General features: G+C 43.8%; 2 protein-coding genes across 37 annotated transcripts in view; both read left to right on the forward strand.

Moving 5' to 3' along the window:
• Positions 1–1,840: 1,840 nt before the first annotated feature.
• Positions 1,841–17,138, forward strand: Mbd1 (methyl-CpG binding domain protein 1). 36 transcript variants are annotated; one of them, XR_007835576.1, is made up of 18 exons: positions 1,842–2,128; positions 3,063–3,197; positions 7,273–7,387; positions 7,475–7,680; positions 7,758–7,837; positions 8,077–8,117; positions 8,504–8,650; positions 8,751–8,879; positions 9,042–9,116; positions 9,230–9,340; positions 9,424–9,492; positions 10,068–10,235; positions 10,550–10,849; positions 10,943–11,089; positions 11,431–11,559; positions 11,646–11,707; positions 12,751–15,149; positions 16,367–17,138. XR_007835576.1 is itself a non-coding variant. In XM_051201222.1 (17 exons), exons 2-17 carry the CDS (start codon positions 3,088–3,090, stop codon positions 16,437–16,439), a joined length of 1,962 nt encoding a protein of 653 aa, XP_051057179.1. In that variant the 5' UTR covers positions 1,842–2,128; positions 3,063–3,087; the 3' UTR covers positions 16,440–17,138. The 36 variants fall into 36 exon arrangements, 31 of the variants coding, with proteins under 31 accessions (XP_051057186.1, XP_051057187.1, XP_051057179.1 ...); XR_007835577.1 differs by having other exon boundaries at positions 12,751–14,687; positions 15,371–17,138; XR_007835578.1 differs by having other exon boundaries at positions 12,751–14,687.
• Positions 17,139–17,626: 488 nt separating this feature from the next.
• The window catches only part of Cfap53 (cilia and flagella associated protein 53), a 43,965-nt gene continuing 33,811 nt past the window's right edge, over positions 17,627–27,780 (forward strand). The window contains exons 1-3 of the mRNA XM_051201259.1: positions 17,627–17,738; positions 22,172–22,401; positions 24,540–24,713. Coding sequence (XP_051057216.1) covers positions 17,670–17,738; positions 22,172–22,401; positions 24,540–24,713 — 473 coding nt within the window. The 5' untranslated portion in view covers positions 17,627–17,669. The remainder of the gene's footprint in view (positions 17,739–22,171; positions 22,402–24,539; positions 24,714–27,780) is intronic.

Consider the following 27,780-nt stretch of genomic DNA (forward strand, 5'->3'; position numbering starts at 1 on the left):
TTAAGACTTATATGTCCTTATATTTTTAGATTTTTTTATTTAGGAGCCATATTAAGGCAGCCTAATATTGTCAGGCTGACAAAGTTATGGCTAGCCCAGCCATCAATACTATCAGAGATCTGAGAAGGATAAATTTGTGTAACTTTTGAATCTATTTAAAAAATGACACGGACCAGTCCATATACAGTTAGCCATAAACAAGTCTCTATAGAGTTGGGGGCAGAAGTAAGTCTTCACCAGGTCCAAAAAGTGAGAGGGCTTTCTCTCTCTCTCTCTCTCTCTCTCTCTCTCTCTCTCTCTCTCTGGAAGAGGGACATGGCAATCAATTTTCCAGTACCCTGCAGCTTGTCCACAGTCTAACCCGGGTCCTGCCTGGCAGCAGGCATCACATTTGAGCATCTTGCTCACTGGTCAGTGTTGTCACAATCCATGGTACCCCATAATCTTTTCTAGAGACCTTAGGTTACTGTCAGGATCTGGGATTCTCTGATATAAGCTTTTAAGTTAACATTGTAAATGCCATATTCTGTAGATCTCTGTAGTATTAGAAGTCTGCCTAGGTAGATCTAAACAGACAACTTTGTTTTTGGTTACTTGTTTTAAGCTTAACCTTTAAAAACATATACAGGTGACTGAGTAAGGTTTATCTCCATTATTAATTATTAATACTTACCTTGACTATAACCAACAGTTTATTTATAAGGATGGCTACTAACATCTTTTTATAATATCAAAAATAAAGTACCCTTTATGTTTTTAAAACCATTATTACCTGGATGACTGTTAAATTTATGTATCAATTCTCAGTGTTACAAGTTTTAACCTTTTAGTTGTGAGCATCAGTTACTAACTACAGCCTCCTCCAAAAGACTGCTAGCCCCAGACTTGCTGTGGATGTGAACCAGCTCAGCCGATGTGAATCTTCAGAAGAGTCTACGAACTAATGCCTCTGATAAATGTTCCATTTCCTAAATCCCCCCACCTTTTCTTTTTACCTTTGACTAGCATTTCAGCCTTCTAGAGCCCCAGACAACACCCCAAAAGTCAGCAGGAAGTAGCACAAGAAAGAATATGTCGCCCCTTTCCCTGGTTGAGAGGCTATCATATATAGGGGACAAAATGACCAACCTGTACCCTAAAACCCACCAGAAGTCTTTTAACTACTAGAGACCCAAGATTGGGCCTCTAAAGTTCATAGCAAAGGGGGGAATGTGAGCGAAAATTAGTAACTAAAAATGCAGGACTCATGGCAACAAGAGAAAACCAGTGAGAGCAAGTGCTTCTGCCAATAGCTATAGATAACTCCCTGACTGGAGAGTACATTCTCCCTGCACCCCCCCCCCCCATTATCTTAAGGACAAGGCCACTGAGCCTGCTGGTCCTAGAGAAGGAAACCCCCTAACTTTGCAGGTGTACTAAACAATCCCGCCTTGTAAACATTTTGTACTCTATTGGAAACCTTAAAAACGCTTCACAATTTTAAGCGGGCACCTTACTCTTCTGATGAGTGAGGTCCCAGCAGGTTCTCAGCAATAAAAACCTTTTGCTTTTACAATTGGGAGTACTTCCTTGAAGGTAGAGGAAACCCGGTAGGCACAACAACACAAGCTCGGTGATCGTGAGCCTGATACTTGTGGAGACAAAAGAAAAATAAGAGCCGGCTGAGCTGGCCAGGGTGTCCACTCCCCCTTGTGTTGGGACCGGACATCACCGACCCTCACAGGACAAGCAGAGTGGAAAAGGAGCACTGACTTGGAAAGCTAGGAGCGCAGGCGCACAGGCTGTGCGGGGATGCGGATGTTGTCAGCGCGCAGGCGTAGCAGATCCCTGGAAAACCCGCGCGCCCCTGGAAAGTCACAGTACGCAAGCGCTGGAGCCTCCCCACTCAGGGCAGGCTTGTCAAGACTGCACACAGGTGTGGGTCCTGTTCGGAGCCCAAAAGGCGGCCCGTGGGTTTCCGGTTCCGGGAGTAATCAACGGCCGCAGAGGCTACAAAACTAGTGCTTTGGTGGAGCCTGCGTTGGAGGAGGAGGAGGAAGAGTGGACCAGGCGGGGCGCCCGGGGCGGGATCGTCCCCATGGGTCCACGGGCCTAGCGCGGTGGAAGCTAAGGGCCTCCTGTCCTGCTGGTGAGACAGCCGTGGGCGTGGAAGTGTTGGGAGCTCAGGAGGAGCTGGGGAGGAATTGAGGCTCCGAACGGGCGGGGAGACACGAAGGGCCCTGAGGCTAGGAGGAGGAATGGCGTCTTCTGTGAATTGAAAGAGCACTGGGGAAACTGGACAGAGGGCAGGAAGGGAAGGGATGTATGTGGTTCACGGCCTTGACAGCAATGTCGAGGTTCTGGGACGAGGATGGAGAGGAATGGAAGAAATCAGAACGTTCAGAGAGACGTCAGGCCTCCATGTTAACGGGATAGGACGGGGAACCCAACGCTGATAGTGAGAACACGGGGCCTGAGACAGGTCACAGGAGAAATACCAGCGTTAGAATTATGAGGGACTAGAGACTCGTGGAGGACGAAAAGAGGAATGTCAGAAGACTGACACGGGTGGTATTGTCCCCGATCAGAAACAGAAATTGAGAGGCAGGAACAAGGAAGTTTTCACAGGATAAGAGAAATGGAGTAGCAAACGCTGGCTGTAGCGGTGAGGGATGAGGCTGGAAAGGAATTGTGGGGCCAGAAAAATGAGGGAAGATCAGTTTTGGGGAGAGCTCTTGGACTTGAGGGGAGATTGCAGGCTGAGGAATGAAAAGAAATGAGAGGACTGATATATGGAGGAGTTGAGCACTCATGCATATAAATGCAGCTGAAACACTGAAAGATATTGGAAGCTCAGATCAAGAAAAATGTAGATTAAGTTAAATTGAAGTAGGGGGCTGAGGACAAGAGGCATAGGGACCAGATTGTAGTATATATGTTTGGAGGGTGACAAAGAGGAGGGATGGCAAGCAAATACTTACACTTGTCTAGGGCAAGTATTAAAGTCAACACCTGACTTTTATGGCCTGGAAACAGGTTGCCACTAATTTCTTCCATACCTTACCTACTTCCAGTCCTCCTAGGCGTTTCTTCATTTCTGAAGTACCTATGGCTGAGGACTGGCAGGACTGCCCAGCCCTGGGCCCTGGTTGGAAGCGACGTGAGGCCTTTCGAAAATCAGGGGCCTCTTGTGGACGCTCAGACATCTATTATCAGAGGTAATGGGAGGGTTGTGGACAGTGTTCAATGGAGTCGTTACTAACTACGTTGTTAGTAATTAAACAGGTTTGTTTAAATCTATGGATGAAGTTAAAATTGTGCACATAGTCAGTCCTTTATTAAAAGTTTTGTGTTTTCATAATCACCCATTCTTAATAAAGTTTATTTGACCAAAGTCAATATTCACAGTGCATTTGTGATTATTCACAGACATGCATGGGGCAGCCAGAAATTTGAATTGTCTAGTGCTTGCATTCCCAGTAAGCTGAACAAGAACTTTTTGTTTCAAATCGAGCATCCTTTCCATGATCTATTTAGTGCCATATTTTTGTTGCCAAATTTGTTGTTTAAAAAAATCTCCCAAATAAAGTGCTGAAGTGTCTTCTAGTATTCTGAGTGCAAGAAGAAGGCATGTGCTTTTTCTCCTTGTCAGATAAGCTTCTTCCATGAATTGCATGTACTATCTGCTTGAGTTACAATGTTAAAGAATCAGAAATGGTACATCCCGAAAGAGAAGAGGAAACTTGCTGAGACGTGTATAAGGCTGCTCTGGAAAGAACAAAAATTAACATATGTAGTACTTGATGATGCTCAGAGAAGTTGGGAAAGCAGCTAAATCTGTAGATTCATGAACTGATGGACAGTAAAGCATAATGAACATCATTGTTATGAAGAAAGCCAAAGTCATATTGGTCAGCATTAGGAAAATGTAAACCATTTTAGCTATTTCTGTCTGACTTGCATGTTTCAGAAGGTGATATGGTATGAAAAACATTAAACTTGGGATGTACATTCTGTATATCAGAAAAACAAGACTAAAACACTGGCAGATAAACCTAGACAAAACATCCCCTGAAGCCAGTGTGGCCCTTAGTTATTAACCAATCATGAAGTCATTTATAAGAAATAAATGTTACAGGGTCTTTAAACAGAAACATATAAAACAAGACTATGATTGATCAGCTGTTGAAAATGTGACAGGCTTGCTGGAACTCACCTGTGTATTTCCTGTAGGACCAACAAGAACCTTGTTGCATGAATTCAAGAACTTCATAATACATAATTACTACATATAATGAGAATTGACGATAAATACATTAACATTAAAATTCCTAAGTGTTGTGGCCAGCCGACCTGTCAAAAGTCCCTGAAAAGGAGAGTGAGGATTTAGAAAGAGACAAAAGACAGGATAGAGTCCGGAGGGCTTTCAGTGAATATTGCAACAGCCCAGAATTTTTTCTCATAGTCATTTTATACCCAAAACAAAAGGGGAGGGCAAAAGACTTCCTTAACCATGGTTCAAGGAAAAGACAAGCATAATCATCTCCTTAATTCTCAAAACATCAAGTAACCACACCTTTGGTCAAACATCCTGTTATTTGGCCATGAGGAGCAAGAACAGGCTTGAAATCTGTGGCCTTAAATCAAGATGGAATAGAGTCACTGTGGGCTCCCACAGACAAGCAGGTATTCTTGATACAGCTACTAACATTTCTATACCCTTCCTGTTTATCTAAGTTGTCATTTCCCTGGTAGAATATCATAAAATTTCAGATATTTCTCATTATGTTTTTAACTTTCTTCACATATGAAAATTTCAAAACGTAAAAGTAATTGGCAAAAGATATGTATTTATCAGACTAGTAAATGGGTTTGTTAGTTTTGTGGATGCTGGTAGGAAGTGATACTTCTGGATCAGAGATAATAAAATTTCTCACAGTAGTATCAGAATCTAAAATATCTGTTTTTAACATATCCCAGAATCCCAATTCCCATAGGATGACATGGAAAGGGCTAATTAGCATATGTGCTGCACTGTATATAGGAAAGGCAGCCTGTGTATTTGAGTTTAGATAATCAAGTATCAGTATGATAAGCACCCCTGAAAGGGGACTTTTTCAAAAGTTACCTGTTTTTGCAAACAGTGAGAAGGTAGTTTGTTATTTCAGGAGATAATGAATACCTCTGATGACGCTTGCAGAAGTGAAAAGACCTGGAGTGTCATCCCTCAACATTAACTGCTTATACTTTGTATTGAATATAGTTTCATTTTGATGTTTTAAAACATAGTTTTGTTATAAGCTTTTATGATCATGCATTCGGTATGTAATGCATAACATTTAAGTACTGGGTACTTGTCTAGTGTTCATGGAGCCTTGAGTTTGATTTCCAGCACTACCTAAACTAAGTGTGATGGTACACTTCTGAAACCTTAGCACTGGGATGGAAGAGGCAGGAGTATCCAAAGTTCTAGGTCATCTTTCTTTATATACTAGTTTCAAAGCCCTTTGGATTAAAGTGATATCCCCATCTCAAAGTAAAGCAAACCAAAAGAGCATATTTATATGTTACGCACTTAGTAAGTATTTTATGTTGAGTTTTATTCATTTTCAACACTAATGGTGTTACATCTTATAAGGATGTTTATGTGTCTTCATTTTTATTTATTTTAGAGCAGGGTCTCTCTCTACAGAGCCCTGGCTATACTGGAACTGATTGTATAGACGAAGCTGGCCTTAAACTCAGAGATCCACCCACCCGCTTTTGCCTCCCCAGTACTGGGATTAAAGGCATGTGCACAGTGTCTTGCCTGTTTATGTGTCTATATACAGTTGCCAATAGTAATACAGTCTGAGAAATACACAAACTCAGGTGATGTATATATTACACTATACATCTAAGTTAAATATTCATATGGTCATACATTGCTTACTGGTATTGATACATTCTGAAACACATGTTATTTAATGATTTTTCATGTTAAATTCATAGATTATACAGCTAGAATGTGATGTCATTAGACAATATAATCTTAGGGAATGTCATGTATATGCAGTTGGTTATTGATGAGAACATCATTGGATACCACATAACTGTATATGGTATAGAATATGCTCCTCCACTGAATAAAAATTCCGAGATTAAATCAAACACAAGAGAGAATTAGGAAGTCAAGAGAAGCAGTAATCACTTAATTATATTAGGTTACTAATAATCTGTTGGTGCCCATAAAGATGGCTGCATACCATTTTGGCTCAAGGGCAGAGAGTTCAAAACTGTCCTCAGCAAGTCATAAGACCTAAAGGTCAAAGGTGTAGCTACAGTAGGGTGTTTGATGTTGGACTTGTCTGTCTCATTCTAAATAACAACAGACCTGGTCTGAAGTGTGGCTACTCCTGAGCCTAAAGGCTAGGGAACAAGAAGTTGTATTTGAGGTGTGGTTCCTGAACCCTTAGAGAAAGGAGGAAGATAAATCTGTTTGTTGTATTATATACATAATACCATGTTTCCCTTTTTGGATAAGGTGTATATAAGAGTGGTGAAAAATAAACTGGTGGCATTTCAGTATTAACTGGATCTGCCCTCCTGATTTTATTCTGTGTCTCTGTCTTTTCTTTATCGTCTATAGCTAGCCTTTCCCTCATCCATACACCCCCACTCAGGTATGAACTTGGGGCTGCTCAGCTGGTTCTGATTGCAGCCCCACAAAGACAACTTCCAAGATTAAATCAAACACAAAAGAGAATTAGGAAGTCAAGAAAAGCGGTAATTATTTAATTGTATGAGATTACTATTAGTCTAACATTGCAGCTTCACAGTACATTAACTCTTTTCATATGTAGGACTCTAAAATGATAAAACACATTAAGTTCATAAACCAGTGATTGTAATTATTATTAATCAAGTATTACTATATGTCGATGTGCTATAGGTATTACACTAGGTTTGTTTACAATAACCCCACTACAGATGCGTGTATAACGTTGTGTGTGGTGACATTAAAATTATTACAGTATTGCCAGATGTTAGAATTTCCCCTTATTATAATTTTATGGGATTATTATAGAATATGTGATGGCGTGGATCAAAATGAGGTTCACAGCTGAATTATTTATTAACATTTGTATGCATGCTGGTATTTATATTCATATCTTGTATTCCTGTTACTTATACAGAGGTAGGACTTGGGTGGGGCTCACAGGCTGTGAGGGGATCACCAGATCTGTGGGTATGTTGTGTAGGTGGCATGACATTAGCTCCCTCTTGGGCCAACTCATTGTGGTTCACTCTCAGCCCCACAGGAGATAAGATCCGAAGCAAAGTTGAGCTGACTCGATACCTCGGCCCTGCGTGTGATCTTACCCTCTTTGACTTCAGACAAGGCATCTTGTGCTATCCAGCTCCCAAGGTACTTCCCAATGTCAGTGTCTATGCCAGGGTAACTGTGTCACATGATACCCATGTGCTGATCCACACTCCCTGTCTTCATCTCTAGACCCATCCTGTGGCTGTCCCCAGCAAGAAGAAGAAGAATAAGAATAAGAAGAAGCAGCAGCAGCAGCCTTCTACACCAGCCAAGGCTAAGAAATGTCAGGTTGGACCCCAGAAGAGTGAGGTCAGGAAAGAGACCCAACGGGATGGGAATAAGGCTGGCACTGGCACTGGCACTGGTACAGCTCCAGCTTCATTACCTGCTCCTGGGTGAGTGTTGGCTTAAGGTGAGCCAGGTTACTGAGGCTTGGGATTGTGAGTACATGGTTCTGCTCTTTTCGTTTTAGGTGCTGTGAAAATTGTGGAATCCACTTCTCATGGGATATCAAAAGGCAGAGGCTCAAGGCATTGTGCAAAGACTGCCGAGGTAAGACAGACCCTAGGGATTAGGAGACAGGCCACATATTAGACCCAGTGCCAGGCTAAACTGGAGGTTGTATGGTACAGGTCAGGACAGAGGCTTTGGGTGTATGTGGAATCCGCCTGGGATCCCACTCTACTGGCATAGGTAGAATGGTGAGAGTCAGGGTCAAGGAAGTAGCTGAAGCTGTGTGTCTGTGTCTGTTGCTTCCTTTTCCTTTCTCACTATTCTTCTTCTTTCATCAGCACAGAGAATTGCCTTCAACCGAGAACAGAGAATGTTTAGGGTAAGAACAGTTTGTTTTTTGCAGCCTACAGGAGAGCAGAGTGTCCTAGCATTAATGGAGGGTTCGGAGTCATGACAGGCCTACAAGGCATGATGGGTTGGTGTTTTTGTTTTCGTTGTTTTTTTTTAAATTGAGACCTGGCTGTTGGTTTGTTTGTAGATGCAATAATGGGAATTAATGGGTTATCAGTAAACACAGGGATTAATTTAACAGAGTACTGGTAGAAGGCATAGTAGTGGCCTTGGTATTGATAAGCTAGTCACTAGTTTATTAGCTATAGTAAGGAAGCTAATGGGAGACTATTAAGCATGGGTAACATTTGGAAGGATAGTGGTCCTCGAGTCCCCTACCTAGACTTCTAATCTTACCCCATCCATATCTGACAGAGAGTTGGCTGTGGAGAGTGTACAGCTTGCCTGGTAAAAGAAGACTGTGGGACTTGCTCCATCTGCCGTCTGCAGCTACCCCATGATGTGGCATCAGGACTCTTCTGCAAGTGTGAGCAGAGACGCTGCCTACGGATTGTGGAGAAGGTGAGTCAGTTAGATGAGGTGGGCCAAGGCTCTCCTCAGTCCCTGGCCTTCTAGGCCCTGACTCCACCAGTCACAACTCTGTTCCCACCTCCCCACACAGAGCCGAGGGTGTGGAGTGTGTCGGGGTTGTCAGACCCAAGAAGACTGTGGCTGTTGCCGTGTCTGCCTTCGCCCTTCCCGCCCTGGTGTCAAGCGCCAGTGGAGGTGTATGCAGCGCCGCTGCTTTTGGGTGAGTCAGCTCAGCGATCACTGCTGCTGGAGCAAAGGCTGGGCCAGGGATCATACACTGCTATTGCTTCCACCCAATCTGGCTTTGCCTGCCTCATGTCTTGTTTTCTTTTCCGTCCCATGCTCACCTCCTTGGTTCTGCCTACCTGCCTTTCTCTGCCAGCACTTTGCTCATCGCTTCCGTGACCACCCTCAAGGATGTCACCGACACCCTCCCCAGGTTGTGGTTGCCCCCACTGTGAGTGTCTGACCACACATTTCACCTGACCAGTCAATGCATGCTTTCTGCACTCCCTGGGGGTCCAGTGTCTACCTGGTACCACCAAGCCTTAGCTGGTTTTTGACTTCTAGGGTAAACATAAGTGTCGTAAGAGTGGCTCGAAGGTGGCTGCCCAGAATGACTCCCAAGCTCAGCCACTGCCTCCACTTCCTGCATCCCAGCGCCCACAGCCCACGGAGCTGGTAAGGCCCTGGTGGGCAGGGGGAAGGCACAACCCTAAACTCACTCAGCACCTGCCCTGACCCCAGCACATTTGCCTCTGCAGCACATCAGCGACCTAGCGCCCACATCACCTGCTGAGTTCATCTATTACTGTGTAGACGAGGACGAGCTAGTGAGTGGCCCCACCTTACCTGGATAAACCTAGACACTCCTGATGCTTCTGTAACCCCAAGGAAGCAGATGCTGTAATGGGACTAGTAGGGAGTAATAGTTTGTACCAAGGTGGATAAGCAATTACTGGGGAAGAAGGGGTTAGCAGTGTGGTGCTTACTGTCAGGTGATCCAACATCAATGTCTGGTGCATGACAAACATGCTGAATGGTGACATAAGGGTGCAGGTAAATACGTTTGTGTAGAGTAACTAGTCAACCCAGCTGGCAGTGATGAGGACTAATGGAAGGTCAGCCAAGTCCTGATGGAGGTGAGGACCAAAGACATTGTCCTGATAGCAGGTGCTCTGTGATACAGTAATGATGCAGTCTCAATCCTAATGGTCTTGGAGGCCAGCAGGCATAGTGATTGTGGCTTATTTTGCCATCGCAAATGCTGAGGAGAGGTTGCAGGCTGAGCCTCATGTGTAGCTAGCTCCTCCAGGGCTTGAGGAGTACCAGGAATGGCACTGAAGTGGGTGCTGAGGATGGCCTCTCCTAGTCTTAGTGACAGTAGCACCATTCCCCTCCACCCCAGCAGCACTACACGAATCACCGGCAGAACCGCAAGTGCGGGGCCTGTGCAGCCTGCCTACGGCGAATGGACTGTGGCCACTGCGATTTCTGCTGCGACAAGCCCAAATTCGGGGGCAGCAACCAGAAGCGCCAGAAGTGTCGTTGGCGCCAGTGCCTGCAATTTGCCATGGTGGGTGGGGCAGGAAGGGTTAGGCGGATTGGGCTAGATTGGGCCTGGCCCACCCCGTGTTTGGGAGTGGTGGGCAGGCCTGGTAGATGGGTGGGTGGTGTAGTGATTCCCGTTGAGAATTTGCAGATAGTGTGTTGGGGTGAGTCCAGCTCTCCTGCCATTGCTAACAGGAGATTGATTAGCAGGCTCAGTGATGAGAGCTCATGTTAGCAGCAGGGTCTCTGATGGGACATTAGCAGGCACATTGAGTAGGGCAGGGTGGGGAAAGTTGGATGGCACCAGGGTGACCACAGCACTCAATCTTTTTCTCACAGAAGCGGCTGCTGCCCAGTACTGGGTCAGGGTCTGAGGAGGGAACAGTATCACCTCCACATCACCGTTGTCGAAGGAGGCCCCGTTCTTCTGGACAAATGCATGCGAGCCCTTCCTTAAAAGCACCTTTGCCTGCTCGTACAGCCCCACCAGGCCCTGCCCAGGTTTCAGCCAGGCAGCGAGCAGGTGGAGACTCTGTGCTGCCCCCACCTGACACAGACCTTGTGTTTTTACGAGAAGGTGCCAGCAGTCCTTTGCAGGTGCCTGGCCCTGCTGCAGCTTCCTCAGAAGCTCCATTACAGGTAAGGATCTCCCCTCGCCCCACTCTTCTAGGCCCCACCCAGCTTTGTGCCATGGAGCTGAGACCAAGTCTGTTGCCCTCCTTTCTTATGCAGGAGGCCCAGTGCTCTGCCCAGAGTTGGGCTGTGGCCTTGCCTCAGGTGAAGCAAGAGAAGGCCGATGCTCCAGAGGAGTGGGCAGCAGGCACAGCCTTCCTGACTCCATCCACCATGCAGCCTGGCTGCCCTAGCAAGGTTGGGGAGGTAATGGGTGTCTTATGGGTGCCATACAGGTGGTCTATAAACAGAATTATAGTGAGCCATGATGGTGGCACTGAATAGCTATGGTATGCTGATGATGACCAATCTGTTGAATTATCCAGCACATCTAGCAGGTGCCTTATTCTCCATAGGCAACTAAGTTTGCTTGCCATACTGCCCAGCTCATAGGAGACTGAAGATTGTTGAGGAATAGCAGAGAGATGGCATTTCTTAGTTATAAAAGTGAGATCTGTCTGCATAATGGGTTGGCTAGTTAAAAACAAAAATAAAAACTTGCCTCAGGCTGGCCCTGTCTTAACTACAGCCCTTCCTCATTCTCCTAGGTAGTAGACCCAGATCTTGTACCTGTGAAACAAGAGCCCCCTGGCCCTGAGGAGGATAGAGAAAACAGAGAAGATTGTGTCTCTGCATCAACCCCAGAGGAGGAGATAGGAGGGGTTGGCACACCAGTGGTCAGTGCTGGGGGACGTTCCCACCCTACCCTGACCTTGCTTTCTCTCCTGTCATGTTGACCCATAATGTTATTATTCTTTCCTAGATCACAGAGATTTTCAGCCTGGGTGGAACCCGCCTTCGGGATGCAGCAGCCTGGTTGCCAAGGTGTGCCCCATTCAGTTAGGTGTCGGGATGGGGTGGTTGCCAGCCAGATGTGGGCCCTGAGATTTAAACCTAGGGTCAGCAGTTTGATTAGGTGCAGAGGGACATAAAGGCCTGCAACAGTAAGGTAGTGTTTTGTGCTGCACTGTGAAGATTGCTTTTGAGATCCAGCCTGTTGGTATTCTAGTGCTCTCCTCTTGGGAAAGGAACAGAAGGGTTGATGCACCATGATGAGACTAGAAAGAAGACAGATAAAGTGAGGCTGCTCTCCTTTTAAGAGTCAGACTTGACATAAGCATTCTTATTCAGAAGATCACCATTCATTATCTTGAAGGCCTTAGATGCCCCCAAGAGCTCATTATTGGGTGAGCTGTTTCTGATGATGGGAAGAATGTGTGTCACACAGATGACATTGGACTTTCCCAAGCAGTGGAATTAGGGGATTGGGCTTTAAGTGGCTGTGTGGGCTGAGTCTGTGTGTAGCTGTGTGATCTCAAGTGGATCCCCCACTTCCTAGAGTAGCCTCTGTGGGTAGATTTGGGCTTTGTGTCCCAAACCTTTTCTGTTGAGTTTATCGTTTCAGATACTGTGTAGAACTGTCCCCAAGTCTAGTAACAGAGGTGAGGAGAGATGCCATTGTAGTAGGAGGAGGACCCACCCCCAAGGTTAAAAAAAAATCTTCTAGGCCAACTATCTGGATCCCATTGTTCCCATACATCAGTTTTAATCGATAGGAAACCTGCTAGAGTACCTTGTAGATAGCAGCTGGAGATGGCAGAGACCATGCCTGGTGTATGGCAGATAGGGACTTCCATTAGCCATGATTCTGCAGGCTGTAAGGCTTACCATGAGGAGATAGAGGATCCCTCTTAACAGATAAGTTCTGTACTGTTTACTTTGCTAGTCTGTAGAAGAAAGGAAAGTGACTGTAAGTAAATTAGGAGAAATGGATGCAGATGCAGAACAGTAGGAAATGGTTGTGTGATACTCTTTTTTTATACATGGCAAACCTCATTCAACAGACAGACCTGCTCCCTCTTCCCTAGGTCCAAGGACCTTAAAAAACCTGAAGCTAAAATGCAGTAGACTGGAGGCTTCTGCTGACTGTAGGACTGGAGGTGATATTTGCAGACCGGCTCTATGAGAAAGAACCTTGATCTACCAGGTGCTGGGCCCTGGCCTGGTTACAGAGTTTGTTTGTGAATCAACCCTAAGAGAAAAACCTACAAGCACAATCGAGGAACAGGCTGCTCAGTCCTTGAAGCTTAGAGGAAGCAAACTGGAAAGCAAGAGAAAGTGTAGAAGGATGAAAGAACATCTGCTCCTCCCAAGATCTCAGTGCAATGAAAAGCTGGATGTAGGGGTAGGGGAAGGATATAATTGAAACCACTACAAACCATTCAAAAAAGCCATCTTCTTAACACTTGGTTGGTGGCTTCTGGATGACACCTGGCAGTGTGTCTGAGCATTTTCTCAGGGAAACAGCAATTCAGATGCTACAGAATAAAGGAGGAGAAGGCATTGCTGTTTGGTGTGCTCCTCTTTTGGAGCCACTTCCTGAGCACTCACAGTAGCCCTTAGGAAGCCTGAGTGATAACTGTGCACTTTTGCAGGTGGGTAAACAGATTCAGAAGAGATGAACCCAGTGTTAGACAGCTAGTGTTGGTAGAGTCTAGAAATACACCAGGCTATAAAAAGCTTTGTTCTTTAATCCACTAAACTGTTAACTGCAGTCTTTTGTGCAATAATGTATATTACAATAACAGTTTTAGTGACTTTGAAAATATCAGTGGATCACTATGAACACTGCAAGATATCCTTTACACTTTTGCCTCTATTGTGGTTTAGGGAATGCTGAGGCTATGGATGGATGGGGTCACCTTCTTGTCAGGGCATTGGCTCATCTAGAATCTAGGTTCCCTGAAGGCCCTAGATGCTGCATAGGATCCCTCAACCCAGAAATTGTGCTTTTCCCCACTGCTGCTGACAATTTGCTTGAGCCCAAGTGGTCTCACTTTGGCCAGAGCAGTACTTGGAACTAAAGCTGCCAGCCTGGACCGTCTTTTCCTGGCAGCATCTTTTCTCTGATGACCTTTATGTTTATTTCCTGCCCCTAGCTCAAATGTTTGTTAGGAGGCTGAATTAACTTATGTACTGAGTCCTGCCCATGGGCTGATCTTGGCTCAGCCTTACCTCACTTTCCATACTTAAATGCCAAAAAGAAATATAATTGGTTACTTAGCCAGCTTTACTGGGCCAGGACTGAGCGCCTCGTCATACTTTGTGTCCTGTGTGGCCCGCTTGCTGTAGCCTAGCCCCAGCCCTGCTGCTTTAGGTGATTTCAGATGTGGATTTCTCATTTCTTATTTCCAACTTATAAGGCACAGCTCTTGGCAGCTTCTACTCTTCCTTTGCCCTGATTTGCCTACTTCTGTCCTGGAGTCATATTGCTTTTAACCTCTAGAGCACACCACTTGTCCCTAGTATTCTGGCAATTCTGCTGGTGTTCTAAGGGTAACAATGTCTCTGGTTGGCATTTGACCTGTGAACAAAGATTGTGGTCACTATGTGACTAGGGTGCGATCAAAAATCAGAACCACTACAACAAAGAATAGTGTATGTGTTTTAAGGGAGTTTTGGGAGACATTTTACATAATTTTGGGAGATCGTTCAGAAGCCTCTAAGGCTGTCATTTGTATGTAATGCTGGAACTTAAAGTATTCAGGAGAGGCAGTCGGAAGGGAAGGTGGATGGACACATGGGAGCTCAAGAACAAGAGTTGAAATTCAAGAAGATGACCTGGAACTATGTCAGTGTCTAACCACCTCCAGCTTCGATGACATTTGTGTCTCGCAGAAGAAGCTAGTGTCCTTCATCAGAGTGAAGTAACATCTGGCCTAGGAACTAGAGAAGCTGAAGGAAGAGTCCAGGGAAGTAGCAGCTGAAGGCCTGGCTGCAGGACTTGCTATTTCCCCACACCAAGGTGAGACAGCAGATTAATGACTGCTTGTGTGAACTGCAACATGCCTGGTATCCCTGCACCAACTTCCCAACAGCCTGCTGCCGCTTCACTTCTGCTAACCACAATGTTTCTGTGGATTTTCTTAACTAGAAGTCTATGGGGAAGGATTCTGGGAAGCATAGTCTAGTCAAGGTGACATGTTAGAAAGCCACCCTGCCATGATTCAGCTCCCAAAGGTCTCACCACCACCCAAGGATAACCGACAACTACATTGCTGAAAATGTAAAGCTGAAGACCATGGATTTCATGATGGTCCCAGCAAGCAAGGAAACCCTGTCAAGCTCATCCCTAACAGTCTTGCTGGTCTCAGCTGTTAGCTGTGTCACTCATCCAGTTATTGAAAACTTGGCCCATAGTTATCACTGTACATGATACCATGATCCAGAAATGCAATTTTATAAACTGCATCAATATATATCACAGGTGATAAAAAGATCTCCAGTTTATTATGGACCTTGATGCTCAAAATATAGGATCTAGTATACTATGGAGAAGCCAGCCCTTGTTTGAGGTTTTGAGATGCTATAGAAGTTAGAAACTTAATCATTTCTATTTCTAAGCTGTTCTATTTTAAAATTATTTTAAAACAATTTTCTTGTTCTATTTACTGTTTTTTTTTTTTTTTTTTTTTTTTTTTTTTGTAGCACCTGCACTACTGCATTACCCAATGGGTCGGGCGAGGGGCTGAGGATTTAAAAGAAAATAAGACAGCAGGTCATTCATGCTAAGAGAATGCCGTTTATTGAAGGAACAGGGGAGCCTTATATACAGGCTTACAGCACAGTGGAAAACCAGGGTTGGAAGTTCCAGTTCTGATAAGCAGGAGGCGTCTCAGCTGGGGGGTGGAAAGAGGAATTTACTGTCAGGTCATCTAGGAAGGAGGGTTGCAGGATGTTCTAGCACAATAAGCACTTGATCAACAAGCTGGTCAGCAGATCCCCCAGGGGTAGGGCCCAACAGTTTTATGTGTTACTGTTTCTTAGAGAACTATTTGGTGGTGGTAACAGTGTTGACTACTGTGGAAAAATTGGGATTGTGGGTGGCCAGATGAAGGTCAGTTTTGTCATTTCTCTAGGCTTCAGACTGGGGTGATTGCAGGCTGAGGTAATGTGCGTGCTACTCATCTACTTTGCAGCCGCTAAGGTTCCTCCAGGCCTAGGCTGTTTGAGAAGACCATTGGGTAGCTTACGTGCCAGGCACCCTGGGACAGAGCCTGTACCAGCAGTACCTCCTGGTGTACACAGAAGCCAGCTCCACTCTTCAGAGGATGGTGAAAGTCTAAACTGGGAGTTTCCTTCCCAGGCTGCTCCTTCCCAGTGCTCTGAGCTCAGGATGGTTTTGAGCTGCCTGCAGGCAGCCGACTGTCTCCAAGGGTCAGTTTCCCCAGGCTGCCCCAAACTCACCAACAGGTCCTCTGTCTACACAAATCTCAAGGGTGTGGGGCAGGCAGCCCCAATCTCTGGTGTCTTTCACAAACCCTCTTGGAGGGGTTTCTTTCCTTCTGTGGAATGTGTGCTGGGGGTGAGGGGAACCTGCCTAAAAGCCAGCACTTAGAGCCACTCAGATGAAGGAGCTGCCCCTCGGACATTGTCGGGAAACCCAGACATCCTCTAAATTTTTTTCTTTTTTGTTTGTTTCAGGCTACATAAACTGTTAGCAGTAAATGAAAATGAGTATTTTACTGAACTGCAGTTGAAAGAAGAAGTACTGTAGGAGAGAAAAACAATTATTATTAAGAGAAGAAAGACATTCTTTTGTGGCTGAAAAGCTGAACCCGGAATTCAGGAAATGGAATCCAAATCTAGAGATGTACCGTATAGAACATCTGAAGTGGTTGGGTTCCAAATAATTAAGCATGCAAATTTGAAGAAAACCGACCTTAAGAGGGTATACACATGAGTTACATTCAGATTATTAGTGTCTGTCAGTGGCTGACCTTGTTACTGCCCCTCCCCCATCTACTTTTCTGTTCTTCTGCCCACCACTTAAGAATGGGTACCAAAGTAGCTTCAACATTGTAACTATCTTACTACCAATGGGAACTACAGCTCTGGTTCCCATGTGTGCTGAGGACCATCCATTTCCCTGGACTATGTTGCCAGTTTTGCCTGGGATCTGATGTTCAAGGATTGAGTAGCTGACCTTGTGACCCACAGTCCAGGTCCACACTGATGCCTCCATTAAGACTTTATTGTATTCAACCTCTAAGACTACTTACTGCCCCACCAGTACATTTGACCTGCTTGTTTCCTGTGTTCACCTAAAGTCTAAGCCCTGTTTTCTGTTCAGTGCAGTGGGAAGATGCTGTTCACAGATAGTACGGGTTGTGTGGCTCTATATAGCACTTAAGCTCTTTGAGTTTTAATGGACTTCACTGTAAAATAAAGCTAATGATACCTTCAGGTCTTTCAACCTTGTAAGATTGTTGTCAGCCTCAAAGGTTGTTTCTGGAAATACTTTGCAAATTGTAAGAAAACCAAACACGACTCCAAGCATAAGGTTGCCATGTGATTATCACCACTATCAAGATTAAGGTAGTTGAAAATTTTTAACCTTTCCACTCACAGCCCACTAACCTTTCTCATGCTTTTAGGTCAGTTACAGGCGATAGATAACTAGCAAAACCCACTGGATTGTGTTTTGACCCTTCAGTTAGAGGTGTGTTGGCCTTGTTCCTCCCCACTCCCACCTTCTGACTAGCCCTGGAGATAATGGAGGTGGGTGGAGGTGTAGATGCCAGGGCTTGGGCAATGGTTGGGCGGAGTGATAACAACAGAGTGCTCTTATGGGCCAGTAACCAGGCACTTCCGCTTGACCCGCCCACCTTCACTAGCAGCTCGCGGGGAGGGTTGGCTCACCATGGCAACCGACCTCTGTGTCTGGGAAGCAGACTCCTCTGGACTTTGCTGTTCCTGGTCGTCACCATCCCAAGCAGACTTAAAAATGTACAGCCAGCGGTTTGGTACTGTCCCAAGAGAATTTAAGGGTCCCACTCCCAAGGCGGTGATCATAGTAAGTATAGGACGTTTGCGTGGGGAAACTTAAAACTTTTTTTTTTTTTTTTTTTTTTTAATCTCTGGGTGGAGCCCGACCTGTCGGGGTTCCTTCACCTGGGAAGCAGGTTCCTCATGCCGCGGGTTTTGAGGAAGAAAAGGTTGTTGCTCTCCTATCATTCTGCCCATACCCAACCCAATCTTTTCCACTCTTACCTCCAGCTACAATCACTACTTGGGAATTGTGTGTGTGTGTGTGTGTGTGTGTGTGTGTGTGTGTGTGTGTGTGTGTGTTTTCCCCCAAACGAAAAGGGCTGACCCCTTGCATGTGCATGGGTGTGGGAAGGGTTCTGAGCCAAGAGGCAGATTCTGGATCTGTGCCAGCTACAGTTCAACGGTACAAACTTGGGTTGATGTTGTGACCCTATGAAAAGTCTATAGAAAGGGAATTGGGCTTTGAATGCTGTGTGTGATAATGGAATGTTCCCTGTGTGTTGAACAAAAGTGTCCCTAAAAACCGGAAATCAGCCTCCTAGGGTAGGCCAGTAATGGTAGCCCATAAGAAAGTAGTTTAATGCATTTTGCTAGGAATCCAGGCACTCCTCATCCATGCATCTGGGTTCCTTTATTCCTGCAAGCTAGTTCTACACACCAGAAAATCTGCCATAATTCAGAGTCCTAGCTGGAACCTCTAATGGGTGTGCAATGCTAAAGAATATACAGGGGGCAAATCCAGTGAGTTCCCCTCCATTAAAAGCCCCATCCACAAGGCAAAGAAACAGCTTCCTCCTAAATAAGCCATTAAAGGCAGGTAATAAGTTATGTTCTCTGTGGTGGCAACTTGTGGAAGGAAGAAAGATTTGGGCTAATCAAGAATACAGTTGTGTTATGGTCCATAGGGCATGTGCCACATTTTTTGTTCACTTACAGACCTCCCTCTTCTCTAGGCTGAAGGACTATAGGATCTGGACTTGGAAAAAGTAGTCTGGAAACTGCTAAGGGCTTTAAGGGCTCAAGAAAACTTCATGAAGGACAGAATCAGAACACTTTAGGATCACATATCTCAATGCAGCACTTGGGATCCAAGCCATTTGTTGATGACTATTATTTATGCCAATAACCAATAAGGAACAGGAAAAAAAAAAAAAAAAAAAAAAAAAAGCCAGACTGCTAAAGCAGAAGCAGGCCACTGAATTCTGTCTTCTTACAGGAAAAAACATAGGAGCCAAAAGAAGTCAGAGTTATTTCTTCTTCTCTGGTGTCTAAGTGTGTGATAAGAAACACAGACATGAGTGGTATCAGAATTGGTGAAGCTTGGACCCTCAGAAATTCTCTAGGAAAAAGCAATAAGAACAAGCAATCATGTGAGGAGCCACTAGCACATTTCTTTTTCTTATTTGACAAAGGAGAAACCCTAGACTTGAAACCTAGAATCCCTAGAGTCTTTTCAGAGTCAAACTCAGATAAAGCCATTGTTCTTTAAAATAGGAACCTGAGATGTTATGGTAGCAAAGGCTTTCCTAGGTCATCACAAATCCTCTTTGCTCATCTTTTAGTGTGGTCAGAGCATCAGTGTCCATTATTGTAGTTACTGGCCACACGTAACTTTCCACTTCTGGAAATGTGTTGAAAATGCTGAATCACTCATTGAAAAGATAGTGTTCTGGGTATACTGGAGAAATATGTTATCAAAAGTAATTTCCTATTTTCACTGAACTAATTCATTTACAAGAAAAACTTAGTGTCTGTTTTGCATTATATTTCTATTGAACAGTGTGGATTTTGGTCAGTGACAAACCTGTTCCTCAACTAGCATCTCTATTCCTTTTTTAGATAACTCAAGGTCCCACCTTGATCATCCAGAAACTGGGGACTCAGCTAGATGTGGTGACCCAAGTCTGTAACTACAACACTTGGGAGATAGAGGCAGAAGATCTTAAAGAGAGAGTCTGAGCCAGCCTGAGCTACATGACACTGTCTTACAGGGCTTCCAGGTGTAGCTACCACTCATGCTGTTTCTCACCAACTCTTTCCCTTGTTCCTCTCTTTTGTCAGTGTATCCTGAGTCTTGATTCCTGTCCTGACAACTGGCAACAATTTCTTGTAGTTGGCCTGTGTGTTGTACTCAGCCCACAATCAGAAGCCTAAAGGCTTCCTGTGTCCCCTGCCAAAGAGACCCTGCCCTACTTCACTGTTACAGAATGTGTGCTCATAACATACCAGGAATGTTCACGAACAGTAGCTTAATTGGATGACTCTAGACTCCAAATAATTTTGATGTGGATTTGCTTCTCATGATACACTTCCTGCTCTTGGGTCTCCCATTTCACAGGATGTTTCAGCTGCATCCAGGTACCCTTTTGTGTACCCCCAAGTCTGAAACATTCCATCTGTTTGTGTTTGGATGCTGTGTTTGTTTGTTTCCTCCAAGTGCTTTACTACAAATATCAAACCCAGTATCCGGTAATCTTGGCACTGATGTTCTAAATGTAATTCAGCAGAAGAATCTGCCTTGTGCCTTCTGGGTTTATTATTATGAATGAGCACTGACCTGCCACAATTCACCCAAGGATGACTTGATAAAACCACTGCTGAAAACACCAAGTTCAAGACTATTGATTTCTTGGTGGCACCAGGAGGTACGGACACTGTATCAAGACCATCCAGAAACGCTTGCTCATTCATATTGAGAGGCTAATTCTGGGAAGAGTGTGCTCAGCGCTAGCAATACAGAAATGATAAAGATATAGTCAAGGAGATTTCATTTAATGTGTTGATATATAGTCAAAATGTGCACACATGTCCAACTTTTGAGTGCCCATTATGCAATAAGCATACATTTAAAGAAATTGAAACTGTGCCAGCATTGTCCATGGCATAGGCCTTGCATTCAAACTTTTAAAAATGAAGCAAATCAGCCCCCTCCTTCATCGTTCTTTCCTTTTTTTTTTTCGTTGAAAGTATTTTGATGCTAATAACTGGTTAGAAACCATGTTTGGACAGTAGGTCACAAGAGCAGGTTTGAGAAAGCCCCTAACTCTTACTATCCAGGCCCATCCTATTTAAAGCATGTTGAGCATAGCACTTACATGTCTGGTTGACTAAATCATTTCTAGAACCTGGTCTGTTAAATTTTTATCGGTCTGCCTGTCTGTCTGCCTGTCCATCCATCCATATTAGTTCTTTGAGAGTTTCCAGTTCCATGCCTGTTTTGCTTGTATTTACCCAAACTCTTCTCATATCCACCCTTCCTTTCATACCCACCCAACTTGAATCCTTTTTCTTTTTTTAACCCTTTAAGACCAGTTTATGCTGCCCCCATATGCTTGGATGTGTGGTCTTCTGCTGAGTGTGGTCAACTTACCAGGGGATACACTCTGAGAGAAAACCAACTCTCTCTCAGCAGCTAACAGTTGTTGCCATTCACTCCATAGCTACTGATTGGATTGTTTGCCCAGCCTCCCTCTCCATGCTGGGATGCTGTCTGGCTGGGGCTTGCAAAGGTTTTGTGCTGTTGCAATCACTGTGAGTTCATATGTGCAGCTGCCCTCCTGTGTCCAGAAGATTTTTTTTTTTTTTTTTTTTTTTTTTTTGTCATTGCCACTCCTGGCTGTTCTGCAATGATCTCTGAGCCTTGAGAGTGGGTGGGGGACTGGGGTACAGTATTTATGTTTCCTTTGGAGCATCCTGTGGGCTATTATTCTATGTACTTTGGCCCATTGTGGTTGTTAGGGTTAATCACCACCTACTAAAAATAGAAGTTTCTGGTGAGGACTGAGGTATGTGTTGACCTGGTGGGAATATGAAGAAAGTGTTGCAAAAATCTGTTCAAATTTTAATTTTAATAATTATATTTACTTTTAATCAAAGGACCTTTTAAGGAAATTAGATGATCTATAACTCATGATTTGACTTACTTTTTTATGATGGTGCAAAAATGATAGGCATTCAGTATGTTGTACTTTAAAATGTGAATTTGGATCTTTTCATGGACTAGCAATATAAAGTAAGGTTACTCTCAGGGTCTTGGCCAGGACAGTGAGGTTAAACTTACATCAGGCTTAGGCGAGAGCGTGAGGCCAAATGATAGATATGTTTGTGTTTGTTATGCTTGGTGTGTGTTAAATGCATTTTTACTAACAGTATCTCCTGTTTACAATAGGTTTTCAGGATGCATGCCATTAGAAGCCAAAGACTCCATACTTGAGGCTGATTTGATGAATATCAAACTCAGGGAACCAAACAAGTTAGCCATTAGAGGCTTAAGCTGCTTTTGGTTGTAACAGCAAGACTGTGTGTGTGTGTGTGTGTGTGTGTGTGTGTGTGTGTGTGTGTGTGTGTACACACCTAAGTTTTAGATGCTTTTGGTTGTAATAGCACACACACATTTTTTTCTTTCCACAGTCAGTCTTTTGATTTTTGCTTATTGTGACAGCTGTCCTTTGTTTTTAGAGGGCCAAGCCTCCCAAGGCTCAAAGGGCTGAGCAACATCTGAAAAGAATCCAGCGCAGCTACCACAAGTACCATACTACTTTGGCTTCCATTAAGTCCAATGAGCAGGATCGCCTGAGAGCTGACTGGATTGAGCACAATGACCGCAAGTACTTTGACAGTCTTGTACAAGCAAGAGTCAAGGATGCCATGCAAGGCTTCATCATCAACACTGAGGAGAGACGGAATAAGTAAGGCTCACAGACCTGGTACCCAGGCATCAAAGAACCCCCAGAGCATTTTATTTCCTTTGAGCATTGGGGATCAAGCCCAGGGCCTCTATTATATTAGGCAAGTTCTCTGACATTTTGTCAAGTCCTCCGCTCGCAAACGTTTAATACCGTGCACGAAACAATCAGGTCAAATAAAGGCCATGGCTAAGTGTGCCATAATCAAACCAATAACTATTGTTGGTTATTATCTTTATTTATGTTAGCTACATTTTGACGGAGAAAGAATATACTGCTTTATGGTTTATTTCTTTAATTAAAATATTTAATAACAATGTATTGACTTTGCCACTTTTGAAGATAAGCATTTCATATTTTATCTGTATATTTCCAAATAAACTATGGTAATATAGATATTAAGATCTTATTTTATGGAGAACCACGGTGATTTTTTTTAAACATTATTTATCGAAGGGAGTGTGTGTCATTGTGCAAGTGGAGGTCAGGGAACAATTTTTGTTTTTTTCCTTTCACTCAGGGTCAGACTCAGGTCATCAGCCTACTCTTCTTTTAGTCTTTGAACGTGGCTTCTGGGAACAAAACCCATGTTTTACTGGAAAGTATTTTCCTGTATTTCCTCAACCTTATTGTGATTTTATTTTCTTTTAAAATGTTTTTTCTTATTTTACATATCAATCCCAGTTCACTCTCCCTCCCTTCCTCTCACCCCCCACCTCTACCCCTCCCCCAGTCCACAGGGAGGGTGATGCCTTCCAGGAGGGATCAACAAAATCTGTCAAGTCATTTGGAGTAGGGACTAGGCCCTCCCTCCTGCCTCTAGGTTAGGGAGTATCCCTCCATGGGGAATGTGCTCCCAAAGTCCTTTCGTGCACCAGGGCCTTAGACTGCCTAGGCCTTCTAATTGAGACCCATGTTCAGGGGGTCTGAGTCTGTCCAATGCTGGTTTTCTAGCTATCAGTCTGAGGGTCCATGAGCTCCCCCTTGTTCAGGTCAGTTGTCTCTATGGGCTTCTATAGCCTGGTCTTGTCCCCATTTTCTTATCACTCCTCCCTGTCTGCATCTGGATTCCAGTTCAGCTCAGTGTTTAGCCGTGGGTATCTGCTTCTGTTTCCATCAGCTACTAGATGAGGGCTCTATGATGGTAGGTAAGTTAGTCATCAATCTCATTATCAGGGAAGGGCATTTAAAGTAGACTTTCCACTGTTGCTCAGATTGTTAGTTGGGGTCATCCTTGTAATGTTGTGAGTAGGTTTTTCCGCCGGCCTGGTCGCACTGCTGCTCGAGCCCCAAATAACACAGAGATGCTCTATTTGATATAAAGCTGTAGGCCAAGTTACTAGTTTCTTATTGGCTAGCTCTGTCTTCAATATTAACCCATTTCTATTAATCTAAGTATTTTCACATGGTATCATTTTACCAGAGAGAGGGGCTGGCGTTTTTCTCTCTCCGTCCTCCATCTTGAATCTCCTCCCTACTACTTCCTCTCTCCTCATCTCCTAGTCCTGCCTATCTTGCTTTCCTATTGGCCAACAGTATTTTATTCATTAACCAATATGAGAAACATATTTACAAAATGACATCTCCTATCATTGTAGGACTATGGACATTTCTCTAGAGTCAGTTTTCTCTTCAAACCTATGGTATGTACTCACTTATATATGGATTTTAGACATAGAGCAAAGGATCACCAGCCTATAATTCACTCTGCCAGAGAAACTAGGAAAAAAGGAGGAACCTAAAAGATTCATACAAGGTCCCTCACAGAAGGGGAAAGGAACAAGATCTCCTGAGCATATTGGGAGTTGGGGGACAGTGAGTGGAGAGGGGGTTAGGAGAAAGAGAAGGGGAGGAGAGGAGAGCATGTGGGACTAGGAAGATTGAGTCAGGGGAGGAATAGACAATATCAAGAGAGAAAGAGAGAGAGAGAGATACCATAAAAGAGGGAGCCATTATAGGTTTGAAGATTTTTTTTCTTATATTTTTGGTTGTGAGTATAGCCTTTAACCACTGAGATATCCCTCCAGCCCAATCTCTTTATTTCTTTAAAAATTATCAGACACAAATGCAGAACAAAAGTTAGTTAGAATGATAATTTTAAAGAGTAAATAACTTAGTTGTTTTTCATTCATTTGTTTCAGGCTACGTGAACTTTTAGCATCAGAAGAAAATGAGTATTTTACTGAACTGCAATCAAAAGGAGAAACCATTGAAGAGAAAAAAGACAGAATGAGAGAGAGAACCAAGCTATTAAGAGAGAAGAAGGAAAAAGAGAGGCAGGATTTTGTAGCTGAAAAATTAGAGCAGCAATTCAGGTAATAATTTGGAAGAGCATACAGGCAGATTGTGAACATAGGATTGTTACCTAGACTATTAAAGGGACAAAGCAGCTGCCCTTAGCCAAGGGAAAGAAGCAGACCCATAGTTCCCCTCGGGAATAGTGCTTTACTGGGAGAAAGAACTTCAGGACCATGATGGATCCTTGAGATGGGAGAGAGAACATTAGACAGAAAATGGTGCAGTATGTGGGAACACACCATGGGGCCCTTAATGGGGAGGGGTGAGGGGAAGGAGAGGGAGAGGGAGAAAGGTATGGGAAGGGGAGATGGAGTGGAGGGAGAGAGCCCCTCCCTTCACTGGAGCACCTGGGATGGGTGGGGGTTGGGCTCACAGAAAGTCTCCAGAGCAACCTCATGAACAAAGAAAGTACCAGATTTTATAACTGTTGGGAGGCTGGTGGAAGTTTAACATTGGTGATTCAGTTCAGCATAACAGTCATGACAAAGGGCTGGAATAAATTAAGAACTATCAGGGCTTTGTAATTCTCTATGCACTGGAGGTGGCTGTGGGGGAGGAGGGCTCGACTTCTTTGGGTTCTGGAGTCTTTTAAGAGTGACCACTATCTTAAAGGGACAATCCTGCATTCCAGCTGGTATATTAAAAATGGTTTAGGAACATCAACTTACAGTAAGTTAGAGCCTTAGACAGGTGTACACTGTAATCATATGTCAAATCTTGGTAATCACTTAAAATGCATACATTAAATACATAGGTCACTTAAAACACAAGTGCCCAGTTTGTCTCAAAATCCTGCTCTCGTGCTTTGTGCTTGCCTCCCAAGGACAGAAATGCCAAGTGAGGGTTGTTTCCACTTCTGTTCCCATTTACTATGGTCTGATTATTACTGTGGCCATTTCAGATCACCTGGACTTGTGATCTGCTTTCTGTCACAGACTGCAGAGACCCTGCTGGTCTTCCCTGTAGTCAGTCTAACTCTGTGGTTGTCTCTAGGTCTCTTCTCATTTTGCCTTTCCATCTTAAGATGTCCTGAATCTGTGCTGATTTCATGGAACATTTTGAAGGAAATACCCCTTCTCTGAAACGACCTATTGTGGCAGCTGCTTTTAACTTCATAGACTAAGACACATTCCTTACCTTTAAAAGAAAGTATGTGTGTGTGTGTGTGTGTGTGTGTGTGTGTGTGTGTGTGTGTGTGTATGTGTCCTAGGTGGCTTTCACTATCAACCTGACACAGCCTAGAGATTTCTGAGAGAAGCCTCAATTGAGGGATGGCCAGATCAGATTTCCCTCTGTCTGTGTCTGTGAGGAATTGTCTTGAATGATGATTGATGTGAGAGGTCCTAGGCTACTGTGGGTAGTGTCACCCTTAGACAAATGGCCTGAGCTCTTTGTCTAAGAAAGCTAGCAGAGCTGTGGAAGGGGAATGTCTCATAACGCAAGCAAATAATTACAGGCAACTAAGGAATGTTGAGAGTGTAAGAAATAGTCTTCCAGGGGTGAGCTTCTTGGTTAGTATTACAGTGCTGAGTGATCAGTCCTGAAATCACATACATTAAATCACATTGGACATACTCAGCAGATTGTATTTATATATATATATATATATATATATATATATATATATGTATATATATATATATATATATGCTCTTATATATTCCCCAGCCCTAATGCAAAGATACTTGGTAAAGTCCCTATGATTTCTGTTTCTTCCTAGGACTATAATTGCCAGAGGAAGAACCTATTTATAACTAATTTATTATTCTGTGGTTGTATTTTCCCTGCCTCTCATACTTCTGGGAGGTGAACATTAAGGACATTGCTGTCAGGGGGTTAAGAGCTGTGTACTGCTTTTGCAGAAGCTCCAGGGGATCTGGTGCCCTCTTCTGGACTCCACTAGCATGTGTACTCACATATAGACAGAAACATATACACATAATTTAAGAAACGAAACAAAACTTTAAGAAATTGCTATCATATTTCTCAGGTTGGTTTCTTCATTTTGCTCTCTTATTAAATTCAGGTTCTTCAAAGTACCGATTGTCACATGAATGATTATGGGTTTTATATGTCTTAATTTTAAGATTTTAATCTTCAGAAGGGATCTGAATTTTTTTTTTCCTGGAAGTGTTTAAAACATGGCCTTTATCCTTTTAAAATTCATTTAATAAATACACTTACTATGTTATATTTATGAACATTTTGCCTGCATGGGTGTAAATATACCATGTGTGTGCCTAGTGCCCACGAAGGCCTTAGAACTGGAGGTGCAAACAGCTGTGAGCTGCCATGTGGATACTGGCAAGGGCAACCAGTGTTTTAGCGGCTGAGCCATGTCCCCAGCCCAAATGCATTCATTTTTTAAATAAGGTCTAATTTTGCTCAAAACTCAAGGTGTAGTCTCCCAAGTGGTCAGACTGCCACCACACCTGGCTTCAGTAAATATTTTTGGGACATATATCAGACTCTTTGATGAATACAATGTTGACTGATGTAAGGAAAATGAATGTCAGTAAGGTTTTCAAGTCACTGACCACGAGTCAGCAAAGGGATGTCTCTCGTTAAACTGCATTCAGATGGTCTCTGAGTAAGTTCTCACTTAACGGGGAGAATACAAAGTTCATTTTCATTGCACTTGCAAAGCAGCAAAATTAGATGGAGGTGTGGTTCAGAGAACCATGGAATCTATGTCACTGACAACAGTTCTGTAGACTTTCCATTAACAATACACACTGCCCTAATCCTTCCTGCTAGAGCAGTTGTTCTCAGCCTGTGGGTCTCGACCTCTCTAGAGGTCGAACAACACTCTTACTGATATCCTGCATATCAGATATTTACATTATGATTTTTTTAAAAATTTTTTTAAGACAGGGTTTCTTAGTACTGTGTTAGAGCCTATCCTGGAACTCATTCTGTAGACCAAGCTGACCTAGAACTCACAGAGATCTGGCTGCCTCTGCCTCCTGAGTGCTGAGATCAAAGGTGTAGGCCACCAACACCCAGTTACATTATGATTTCTAACAGTAGCAAAATTACAGTTATGAAGTAGCAACAAAAGTAATTTTATGGTTGGAGGTCACA

The sequence above is a fragment of the Phodopus roborovskii genome, unplaced genomic scaffold (assembly GCF_943737965.1).
Source record: "Phodopus roborovskii unplaced genomic scaffold, PHOROB, whole genome shotgun sequence".
Classification (NCBI taxonomy): domain Eukaryota; kingdom Metazoa; phylum Chordata; class Mammalia; order Rodentia; family Cricetidae; genus Phodopus; species Phodopus roborovskii.